This window comes from Pyxicephalus adspersus, chromosome 5, assembly GCF_032062135.1.
Source record: "Pyxicephalus adspersus chromosome 5, UCB_Pads_2.0, whole genome shotgun sequence".
NCBI classification, from domain to species: domain Eukaryota; kingdom Metazoa; phylum Chordata; class Amphibia; order Anura; family Pyxicephalidae; genus Pyxicephalus; species Pyxicephalus adspersus.
This window is the reverse complement of record NC_092862.1, coordinates 45,383,178-45,396,310: the sequence shown is the minus strand read 5'-3', so window position 1 is coordinate 45,396,310 and position 13,133 is coordinate 45,383,178. Positions and strand designations below refer to the sequence as shown.

At 35.3% G+C, this 13,133-nt stretch overlaps 1 protein-coding gene across 8 annotated transcripts in view; it reads right to left on the bottom strand.

Annotated features, from left to right (window-relative positions):
* Positions 1–13,133, bottom strand: part of CLUL1 (clusterin like 1) — a 50,731-nt gene that overhangs the window by 18,043 nt on the left and 19,555 nt on the right. The window contains exon 1 of one of the 8 annotated variants that reach the window (XM_072411351.1): positions 2,598–2,700. The exons of the other annotated variants lie outside the window; for them this stretch is intronic. Within the exon in view, the coding sequence (XP_072267452.1) occupies positions 2,598–2,599 (2 nt within the window). The 5' untranslated portion in view covers positions 2,600–2,700. Of the gene's footprint in view, positions 1–2,597; positions 2,701–13,133 lie in introns of those variants that run through there. 8 annotated transcript variants of the gene reach the window in all.

Sequence of the window (13,133 nt, the reverse complement as noted above, 5' to 3'; positions counted from 1 at the left end):
TACATGCAGCTCAACACAAAGCAGGTCAAGCTTAGCCTGTGCCCTTCCATGTGTACTGCTCATGGTCAGTGAGATTTTGATAAACTGCATTCCAAATGCATTTCAAACACTGGAAAACAAAAACATTTTTATAGTCAGTTGTTCCCCTGTACAGTAGTTGCATTCATGGTAAAGTAATCATACTTAAATATTATGTCTACATTACACCTCAGTATTAAAATTAAATGGCAAATGTTGCAATCTTGTCCAGTCCTGGCCTGATTTCAATTTTACCCATAATTTGCTGCAAATATAAAATTTTTTAGGTCAGAGTTTACAACTAATTTTTTAACAGAGGCGTTGAACTTGGATTTTCAATTATTAGTATTATTACACAGTATTTATATAGTGCCAAAATATTATGCAGCGCTTTATAAAGTCTATAGTCATGTCACTAGCTGTCCCTCAAAGGGGCTCACAGTATAATGTCACTACCATAGTCATATGTTATTAACACAGTCTAAGGGCAATTACGTGGGAAACCGGAGTACCCAGAGTAAACCCACGCAAACATGGGGAGAACCTGCAAATTCCATGCAGACGATGTCCTGGCATGTTTCCTCTGAGCCACCGTGCTGCCCATGTTTAGCCGGTCATGTGTAGGCTACAAGGTAGTTTAAATGTTTTAGCCATTCATGTGGGAACATGTTTCTATGCACAGTTTGTTATTATATATGGTTTATGTAGAATGTAGTGGTTACAGTGGAATACGGTGCTCCCATTAGAGGCTAATCTGTAGATCTGTTTTTCATTTAACGAAAATATATTGGAATTTTGCCACTGGCCAAGAATTTTATTTGTGGTGTTGTTATAATAATGGTGAGGAATGTTAGAATTTAACTTGGGGATATGTGAATATTGGCCCTTTAAAACAATTTACAATGTACTTTAAGCAGTGCCGTTGGACCAATGAATGCTGTCCTGGATTTCTCTGAGTCTTTATAGATTATAGAAATAACCTAGCAATATATTTCCCACAAATATGTATTACTTAGTGTAGTAAAACACTAAGTCAGGTGGGTATGTGGCAGATGCTTAAAATAGCAAAGGAACAAGCAGAAAATCAACAGATCTAATGGCAGAATCAACAGGTAATAACATAGTAAATTAAACCATGGTACATGGGGGATTCAGAAAAAAAGTTATGTGGTGTATTATTAAAACATGTTTACACCTATCACTGTACACTGTACTGAACTGCTTACCTCTGCCCCCATTCATTCTCTTTTGGGTTGCTGCAGGTAGAGGCGGCTTGTATCGTGTCCCCCAAGGCAATGGCAACTGCACCTCAACCACATTGCAGTCTGAACATAGCCTTACTATTACACACTGCATCATATGTGCCATTTTATCACTAGTTCTGCTTAAAATCTAGTCAAATAAATAAAGTGTGCTCATATTTTCAAAAGAACACACCCTTTTGGATTTGGATATTGATTGTTTAAACATGGACAAACACTTAACACATTATGGGGTACATTTTATGTGTATGATCATATTAAGCTATTAGAATTTTGTATTTAGTCAGTAGTTAGAAGGTAATCAAAAGAAAAAAAACAAAAAACATAAAATCGATATGAATGTGTACCGTCAAAAAGCAATTATAATGCCTACTTTTTAAAAATCTATAAAGTCTCAACACAGAGAAAAAAAGTACAATTTTTACTACCATTTGCACCTATTTCACTTATTGTTAGCTTTTTCACAGTAAACCCAGAAGTTCTATCACCATGATCGATTCATCTCTCAATTAACACCTAGATGACTTGTCATACTTGGAGTATACCATGGGATAATTTTGGATTTGTTACTGTCTCACAGAATCATTATCCAATCCTGATCCTTGCAAACATGTGCTCTCTAAATTATGTTTAGATCTTTTGTAACTTCATGATATACTGTTTAATCCTTAAAAAAAAAACATTGAAGTGTCTACTGTATTTAGTTTGTTGCATGCATTACAGCAGAAAATACTGGAAATATTTTAAACTGTTAACTTGTGTATTCTTTTAGGAAAAAGATGTGATTATTTTGTTAAACCCGAATGTGTTAAATCCTGGCGATTGCACACTGCTAATAATTAGGTATCAATCCTGGATTTGCAATGGAAACTGGAACATGTATGGTTTACTATATACACAACACTTCCAGTTAATACATAGATAAATAGATAGATTTCAATTATTACAGCATAAACACTTTATTTCAAGTATTTGTTTTTTTTTCCAAACCAAAATCATCATTATGATCATGGTTTTCAAGTAAATGAAAACAAGTGTTGAATAAAAGCCAGTGCTATGCCTGGACAGTTGTATCTAACATCCTTTAAGTACCATAACTCATTTTAAAGTGTGTCTATATAAAAAGAACAAAAACAGTTTACGAGTATACAGTCAAATTCTGAATACTTGCTTGTAATAACAAAGTGATCTAAGTAGATAATGCGTGTTCTTATGCTAATGGAAAAACCTAGCTAATATTACTTCACTGATGCAAAAACATACACTTTATGTCACTAACACTATCACAGAGTAAGTAAAATGATATAACATACTAACATCTTTCTTGCAGAAAAAGAAGACAGTCAGATGTCCACTTCAATGCTCTGAAGTGCCCAGAATTGTACACTGCTGTTTATCTGATGACTTAGTTAATCTGTTTAACATATTATATAGTGATTAGTTCCCAGCTATACAGAGCTGGTAATCCTTCTGCTTAGAAAAGACGCTTTCTTGTACATGCAGGCAGATTAACTTCACTATAACTGAATTTGAGCATCAATGCATGCAGGATGCAGCTATGAAATATAAGATGGTGAAATAAGTATTGGCCTGTGAAACCTCATATTCATATTTATTATAAAACTAATCCCACTCTCCAAAATCTCATATAAGCTTTACCAAGATAGACAAACATTGAGCAAAAATCAGATGCATGTGTAAGCTTTCTTGAATCTTGAGACCTTTGTACATTTCTTTAAGGTCTGTGCTGTCTGTGCTTTAAGTTTTGAAATGTTGCCTCATATCACGAGTTTCCTGTAACAAAGACCTGTCACTGGCACTCTCTGGCCTTGGTTTTAAGGCCACCTCCTCCTGAGGTTTTCTGCAGGTAGTCTGTTATAAGGAACTCCTGGGTCTCTTCCCCACCACCACAGATTATGTCACCATTACTATTTCAAGGTAATATCTGGGTTGGAAAATGCATTGGGACACACAAAGAGGATTAGGATTTTGTAAATCTAACTAGAAATATATATTTATATAAAAGTTTTTTTAGCCCAGTTGACGTTTGTTGTATTGTTAAAAGTTGTAATAAAAAATCTGCAGATTTATTTATAATAATACTTGGTAATCATGTCATGAAGGTGGGGCCATTTCTGTAAAACTTTTTTGCCCTTAGCAAGACACACCCTTGCGATGATCCCTACCCCTCTATCTAAGTCAACAAGACACATTAAGCAGCCACACACTGCCAAATAAGTAAATTGAATTGAAGGATTAAAGAAAAATATTATGTATATTGTAATAATGCTATGAATTGCTTTAACGATTGAATAACAAATGTTATAAGATCATGTGGCAAACAATGTAAAAATATTATAGGATCATGATGTAGCAGTGGCTCACTGACAAATACCACATCATGGTCCTATGACCTTTTATTCTGTGCCACATAATCGTAGTACATAGGTTTTATGATGAACACTATTTCAACATACTTAATATTTGCTTTCTCTTCCCTAGGCATTGCATAGGTGAGACCATGAATGTCTAACACAGGCTCTAATTTTACTTCCCTAGCAGTTGTATGAGACTTTGAGCTCAGCAAGCGTCAGTCAGGAGTGTGTACCAAAGCGGCACCCCTTTTCCTGCTGGCATAGTGACACTGAATCCACCTGCAGAAGAGTCTAGACAGGTAGAGAAATGTTCCATAAGAGAACCGGGCAAGGAGTCCATGGCCGAGATTGCTAAGGGTAGTAGTGTGTCTCCGAAAACTAGAGGTGGCTACCCACCAGCTTAAAGCGAACCTAAACTCGAAAAACAATAAGTCACCAGGTAAAGGTATTTGACAAAAGAGACCTGCAAATAAAAAAAAAGCCCTGGCTCTTTGTGGCTTTTTGTTTTAGCTCCACACTGTAAGGTGAATGTAGTGTGAAGCTCAGAACCTTTGCACACAAAGCCAGCCACCAGAGACAATGGGCCTCATTTATTAAAGCTCTCCAAGGCTGGAGAATATACACTTTCATCAACTAACCTAGGTAATCTTGCAAACCTAGAATGGATCTGGTCCAGGACTGAAAACATTTGCTATCACATAACAAATGACTTTTAGGAAAGCCATTTCAGGTTTGCTGGATAACCCAGGCTCACTCATGACAGTGTATCTTTGCCAGCCTTGCAGAGCTTTAATAAATCAGGCCCAATGTAACTCCTGCACATACACAGGATTTCCAGCATCAGTGTCCATCAAATGACCAAAGAGAATCACCATCTTCTTGGAAGTCAGCAGTTGAGCCAATAGCAAAGATGGCTCCTTCCTATGTATGGAATAAGCTCACCAACCTACCAACAAGTTTAGTTCCTCTTTAAGTGCACCTTAGGTGGTTAGATTATATTGCCTATAGGCATACATTGCTCTGGGCTAATTACAGCCTCAACATCTACCGCCATTAAAAACAGGTTCCATTGTTATGGGATTGACATACAACTCCCATTTTCATCCACTGTGGAAAACCTTGGGCCCTCATCAATTCATCACCATGGCATTTTGTCTAAGCTGCCATAGCTAAGAAACAACCCTGCAGGTCTGTTTATGCTGTATTAGGGTGATATTCATCTTGTAACTGTGCTTCTGTAATATTAATAATAATAATAATAATAATATTAATAATAATAATGAATGTATACAAAGAAATTGAATTTTATAGGCATCAAAGCAAAATATAACATAATAAAACACAATAACATTTTATAACTGCAACTGTTAAAATTTACAATAGAAACAGCAAAAGCAATACATAGGTAAAAACAGTATAAAAAAATAACACAATGAGCTGGGTACTAGTCTCATGAATATACTCTTCATTATATAGACAACAACATTAAAAGACCCAACAAAGAGGTCCCTTCCAACTCACATAGTTGTTTTTCCTTTCAACTCGTTCTGCAGAACAAATCTGTTTGCTCGGGAAATCAATTACACTGAGAGGTTTTTTTTAAGTAACAAATAAAATACAGAGCAAAGAACTCATCATGGCCTAATGCCCTTGATGGCACAGAAATAGGACCAGAAGACATCAATGGATGCACATAGAACCTGCCAGAACCACCCCAGATTTGAAGTATTACATTAAATAAACTAATAGGTAAAGAAACGTTTAAGGGGGGATATGATTACCCTTTATAAATATATAAAGGTTGCACATAGAGAGCACTTTTTTCTGAACTATTCACTTTGAGATCATTACAAAGAAAAAAAGGGCACTCTGCGTCTGGAGGAAAAAAAGTTTATGTTCCAGATAAGGAAGCAATTTTTTTCACTGTAAGGTCTCTTCGGTCAGGGAGTAGTTTCAGCAACTACTATAGAAAAAGCTGGATATTTCTAGAACCAAATAACTGGCTTTTAAGGCTTTAAAGTAAAGATAACAGACCGTTGATCTAGGGAACATCCGAATACCTCATGGAATCAGGAAGGAATTTTTTTTCCATTGAAGAAAATTGTTTTTTTTTGCCTTCTACTAGACCAACTATGTCTTATAGGGTGTTATATCTGGGATATGTTTACTTCCCTAGTAGTTGAACATGATGGACTTATGTCTTTTTTCAAACTAACCTATTATGTAACTATGTAAATCCAAACAAAAAAAAAGATCAAAACATGGTTTATTCTACAAATAAAAAGAATATAAATAGAACACTTGGTTTTTTAATTCCCTGGTCATTTACAACTGAGCAGCAACAAAAATCAAAGACCATTCCTACAATTCAGGTTCTAAGTAACACCTATCAGAAACAAAGGAACCACCAGTAAAACCACTTCTATCATGTTACAAAGACATCACTGAAGATATATTATTATTTGGGCCTTTATGAAAAAAAAAATAAGAAAGTGACTTTGTGGTGGTTTAGAGAAATATGTTCTTCTTTTAGCAGACATTATTACAGACAGATCTAAATAAAGCAAACCTACAATGAAGCAGTCAGATTTATTCCTTCCACATAAATAATAAACCAAATCTATCATCTTGCTGCACAGCCTATACTGAAATGAAAATGTTGTGCCCTTTGTTTTAGATAGAATGCAGAAGGATTTGAATCTTTATCAGATTTTTTTGTTGTCTGTATACTTCCTATAACACTAAGGAATGTTTAGAACCTTTGTCCGGCTTTTAAGCCAGTCTTCCAATTGACAGATTTTGTCTCATTTACTAATGAGTTTCAACTTACCGCAATGTTATATACAGTAACATGCATTTTGTTTTGTTTTTTTTGTAAATGGTATGGCTTCATATTAGTCTGTCCTTAGGAACTACACAAATGCCAGCAATAACCCAATTTTTTAATCCCTAATAGTGGTTTACCAAGAGATTAGATAGTTATCAAATGATAACAGGTCCCTGGATCTTTGTGGTTCATCTCTAAACTATATTTATTAAAGTTTTACTTTCCAGTATTAGAGAAAAGTCCAGAGATGGGCAATGCTGCAAATTTTATTATGCTTTACAAAAAAAATAAAAAGGAAAAAAATATATAGACTGAAAGTACCTTGGCTTATAACTCATATGTGCCTTTTTCCTAGCTTTTCTTGACTACAGATGAGAATATTGTTTACCTAAACATTCATATGGAGCAAGAAATGTTTTTGTTTATTTGGTAAAAAGGACAAGATCCAGAATTGGTAATTAAGCAATGTTGGAAATTTTCTGAACAAAATAATGGGCACATATAATGCTTATATGTGTAAAGTATTGCTTGGCTGTTAGCCCTACACTTACAAGTAATGATAAAATGCTCAGATCAGTAACATTGTAACAAAATATATTAATAATAGATGCATGCAACAGACTTCTTTCTTCGTTGATTTCTTTGGATATTTAAAAGTGTGCAAATGAGATTGCTCATAAAGGGTACATAGATTATAAGTGTGTGTTGGGGAAGTTTCAGCTGGCATTTTAACTTTACTACTCTGTCAAGGCCTTTACCCTGCAGCTATGTAGAGCTTTTGTCACAGAAAGTACCCACTAAAGCAGGCATGGGCAAACTACGGACCCCGGGCCATATACGGCCCGTCAGGCTTTTTTATCCGGCCCATTGAATTCTCTCTCTACAGAGATATAGTACAGAGATATGGTCCTTTGGCATTTTCCAGTGACCTCTAAAAACCATAAAATGCATTAAATCAAAGTAGAAACCTTAATCTGCTCTGCTCCCCTGGTAAGAAAAGTCAATTCCAGTTTGGAGTTCCCTGCAGTTTTTGTGTGTTATTATGTTGTCATAGATGAACTGTGAGTGTTCATGAAGCTCTAGTGAAAAGGAAGAGACATGTGTAAAATGTACTCCCTTCAAGAGGAAGATCTGAAAAAGATAGGACAAGCAGAACCAGGCATGGAAATGCTGGAATATGAAGACCAGGTGATCAGAAAGAGAGCATGACCCTAGTCACATATCAATTGTGTCAGACTTTAAAAGAGTGGTGCATTTAATATGAAATAAAGGATGACATAATGGGTTTTACCCACCATGCATGCCTAATGAAAATTGACAGAATACAGTCCAAATGTTGTATTTTATGCCCAATTAAGTATTTTTAATATTTATTATTACCTTTATTATATTGAGCATTTATTATACATTACCAATCTATCAGCTTGTACAGATGGTTTTCTTTTTGACATTGTACCCTATGCATCTGTTTTATATTTAGAAAGGATAGCTCTTTAATCACCTGAAGTCAGCCTAATGAAATGATTTTAGATTTATTTTAGCTGATAATCCTTTCAAGTTCAAAGATTCCATGTAGTGCTGAAAAAAGTATTCATTAAATCAATAAGGCAAGAAGCTTTGATGTTTCAATATCTTTATCAATGTAATCATTGGTCAAGACAGGAGAAAGAACAAGAATTAGGATCCTAGTTACACAAAAGCGATAGACTGGTAACATGAAAATTTACATTACATTGGTATGCTTGCCCATCAAAAATTTTGGATATGTGTTTGTTAAAAAGCAGCTTGCAGGTCATGTGACAGTGAATCTACCAGTAAAATAAAATTGAGGTCTTGGGCACAATACAGGTAAATATAACCCCCATTATTTTATAAGGTTACACTGCAGTTGCTTTACATTAACTTGTTGCCTTGATTTGCATAAGCACAGCACAAGTTTACTTAAGTACCATTTACATGAAATGATGGCATATCTATTTTTAAAACAGGCAACCTGACATTCCCTCAATCATTTCCTGGTGGGAATCAATTACGCCTAATATTTACCACATGGACCTAGAATATTTCCATGAGGAAATGTTTGAGGGAATGTCTGATTCCCTATTTTATAAATAGAATGAAAGCTTTGCAATGGAAATACTCTGCTTTCCTCACTACTGGATGGGTTATGCTACCTAAATATAATAATGCATGGTGCTTACATTTGAAAAAGGAAAATTAAAATTAGAATACAGTTACATAATTTCAAAGATCAGAAGGCCTCTACATGCACAGATATGACTGTGTAAAAAAAGTAATTTTGTTATAAATAATGTTTGGGCGCATTACGAACAGGATTGTCTTCTTCTGTATCATAAAAAGCTTGTGTATTTATTCAAAAATAAATACTGCAGCAGTTCAATAAGAATACATGAGTGTAAATATGTGTATGTGTGTGTTTGCTGACTACTGTTGGTGTTCGAATTCGTGTTGTTCTTATATTCGACCAGAAAATGGCTGTTCGAATTCGGGTAGACCTGACCCAAAAAAACGAAATTCAACAGTAAAAATTTGAATTAAAAAAAAATGTGTTAAAAAAAATAAAAATTAATTTATTGAGTGTTTGTGTTTAACTATTTTTTTTTACAGGCTATCCTACAATGACATGATATCGCCTACTCTGTAACACACTTTCCAGAACAGTAATATTATGATACATTTGTTACATTTTTCTGTTATCCACTTCGAGAAAAATGTAACAAATGTTTCATAATACTGTGTGCGTTACAGAGTGAGAGATACTTGCCAGCCGGGCATCTTCTACCTTGTAGTGCCCCAGGGATTGCACACTGAGCTAATCAATGATTGCAACCAAGGCTGCAATCACCGGGAAGAGAGTGGGATCCCCGGGCCACTACAGGTTAATTATTTCTGTAGTGCCCCAGGGATCGTAGTGGAACTGCAGAGTTTGTCTGCAGTTCAGTTCCCGCGGTTACATGACCGTGGGAACTTTGCAGACACAGCTGGTCTGCAGGTGATCTCCAGGCACTAGAGGTTGAATGGAAACAAGTTTCCCCAATCATCACATCTAGTGCCCTGTGCCCTAGAAACTCTATCCAAGAACACATACCACTAGCAACTGCAATCAGGATCACTGTTGCAGTCCTGTAGTATGTGTTCCTGGATAGAGTTTCTCTATCCAAGAACACAGGACTCCCTTTGTTCTTGGATAGAGAAACTCTATCCAAGAACACATACAACTAGTAATGGGCTGCAAGAGCAATCTGATTGCTCTTGCAGCCCCTTATAGTCCCTAAAAATAACCCAAATTCTCCCACTATTGACTTCAATGGTGTTTGAATTCGGTATTCGATCACTCAGTCAATATCTCACTATTTGATCGAATAATTCAGCTGTGATATATACCATTTCATACGTTAAAATATGGTCATACAAAAAAGAAATAGAGAACGAAAACAATATGCTAATACAACTCATGAATATTTGCTCGAGCTTTATGGGAAGTTTTATACTCCAAAATAGCATCAACTCTGTCAAGTAAGATAGATATATGACATATGTTCTGCCCTTCACTTCATGTTTCGTTATATACATGAGCATGATATCATAAAAATTGATGGGTTTCTAACAGACTGTAGGAAAGACAATAGATAAATGTATATTTTTGAACTCAGTTATGCTAAATGTTACCTTGAAACACTTACCTGATATTTGCAACCTCTGTTACAGAAATTACAGCTGCCAGCATATTGGAAAGGATGGGCAACACATACCGGTATATCCTTTTCATCTTCTTCATCTTCAAAACTTTCAACCCTCGTTATTCACTCCCCATGTTTGCGAATTAATATATACTTCCTCAGAAAATCTCCTTTCTAAAGATTACCCAAATATCCTAACATGTATCAAATTTATGTATTATTGTTATTTATCCATCGGGTATCCAAATGCATTTTGCTGCTATAATAATATTTTTCTAGTCATTACAGATCACGGTCAGAGTACGATACACTTTGTTGTTTTTCTCCACAGTTTTATTTTTCCTTTGATTTAAGGAAAACAAATCAAAGATGTGATCCAGGTGTCAAAACAAAAACATATGGCAGATGTCCAATTATTGTTGTGAAGACTAGACACAAAGCACAGCATTGCCATGCAATAAAAGCTTTCAAGATATAAATGAGCATAGTAACCAATATTACATAAATTGTCACTGTACCATTGGGGAATTTTCCATTTGTTTCCTGTCCCAGATATACAAGATGTTACAGGGCAATTCTCCACTTATATAGTTGGCTTATATATCGGAACACGTGTCCACAGTGAAAGATATTTTCTCAATTGTTCTGGGCATACCTCTACAATTTTTGGTTTCCCCTCACTTTCTCAGTGAAAGAGCTTACAAAGCCTTTCCTCCCTAATAAAATTATTGAAAACAAAGCTTTTGCTCCCTGTGTTTGTGTGGGTTTCCTCTGGGCACTCAGGCGTCCTCCCACATCTCAAAAACATGCAGTTAGTTTAATTGGCTTTCCCTCAAAAATTGGCCTTAGACTGTGTTAATGACATTTTACTATGGTAGGGACATTAGATTGTGAGGGAAAATTAGTGAATGGACTTTGTAAAGCACTGTGTAATATGTTGTTGCTAAATGAATACAAGTAAAAGTAATTCATAATAAAAATACTATAAATGTGACCGGGTATCCACTATCTTTGCTAAAGTAAGATATCTCATTTATTTGCATATTTGTTTAGCAAGATCTAGCAGGGCTTTTATACTGACACTTAAGAGGAAGTAACATTTTCATTTGGCTGTGCTTATGTTTTGCTGCGGGCACACCCACAACTCATGAAATGCCGGGGTCATGGCCTTTTTCTTAATTGTTTACTAGAGCTACAAAAAAATATACCCTTATTGCATGGACACTTCTCATTTCTAAAGGGTGGGATGCATTTGCTGGGTAGGTTTTTAAAGCCGTAACATCTAATTTTTCTCAAACAAATAATAAAACCTCCTCTCAAAAAAGGTAATACAGAGTAAAAAATGTGTACCCATAAAGGAGTCTCAATGCAAATGTGGCGGGAAAAGATGGAAAACTGTCATAATACAACCCAATATTATTGTTATGCTCTTGTAACATTCTATATCGCTGGTCCTTAAATAGGGGTCCAACCCATTTGTCTGCACAAGGAACTATGAATGACACACTATGAAAGCCTTTTAGCTTTTTAGGCATAATATATACACAAATGGCATGAAATACTGTTGACTTAAGCATGATCCAGTCAAGGTGCCTTTAATGTAATTGCATTTTGATAAGGCATGATTAAAAACATTGGGGCTCCTAATTTGTGTGCATATGTTTGATGTCTATTATCCATTTTCTTGAAATATTGAAGCATAGCAGAATGCTACACCACAAAAGCTACCTATCTTTATAAAGGTATAATATGAGTTTCAAAGATGGCTAATATATTTATTTTACATATCAAGCCATGTACATAACATTATTTCCAATGAACCTGATGAATCTTAGGTATGACAGATGGTCTGTTTTCTCTCTACAGTCCTACAGGCCACACTAAACTTGTCATTAGAGGGTTAAGTTCTTCCCACAAATGAAGTGCAATGTTATATTCTCAAAAAGTTTATGAGGCTGCATATGATGGACATATGGCAACAGACTCAAGTGAAGAAAACCCACAGGAAGTATCTAACTTACTTCATCATTCAAACAGTGACATCCAGGACATATTGTGCAGCAAAAAAGTTAGTTATGGGTAAAATCCGATACATGGAAGCATGGTATTAGAAAAGTGTTTGATCTCCTGATGACAGTACCAGGAGGTCTCCAGGCACCTCCATCTCTTTATTATTCCAAATATGGGCACATATATCATTATCTATGATTATCCAAATGTATACTCAAACCAGATATAGTATTGAAGTCAATGATGTCAAAAGGAACACAGGGAGACAGCATTCAAAACTGCAGTTACTAGTATCACCTTCCCAGCCACGTCAGGATGTGTCACTTGTTGGAAAGTTTGTAAAAGTAAATCTTAGGAACAATTTTCACTGTCCACTCTTTTGCATTGCACATGTAAACAAAATAAAATCAGATATCAATGCATATGGTGTATTAGAGGTAAGTTGTCTTGGATAATGCTTTGCCATGCATTGCAATGGACAACTTTGATTTGAGCTTTAGTGTTATGTTTTTATATCATTGATATGATATGTAACAGTTTTTATGAATATTGACTGGTTCGAATTGATGTTTCCAAAGTAAATAAAAACAGCAAACAATACAATTGTATAATATAACAATGCAATAACAAAAGAACAAGATATAGTAAAAAAAAAAAAAACATAGCTGCAGAAATTAAATGCAGTCCAATGAGCCCCACTCGTTCTGGCCCAACGGCTCGACAGATGATCAACAAACACATTGCATATAGCAAGCTATGGCCACAACTGCAAATTAGGCATAGAGCTGTCTTTTAAATTCCGCAGAAAATAAGACATTGATCTATGCTTGGCTAATACTGACCAATAATAGTCCTTAACCAGTATTTTACGCTATAGGGCTGCCATTTAAAGGATGAGTAGCATTATTCTTCAATGACCTCATGAAAAGTCTTGGTGAGA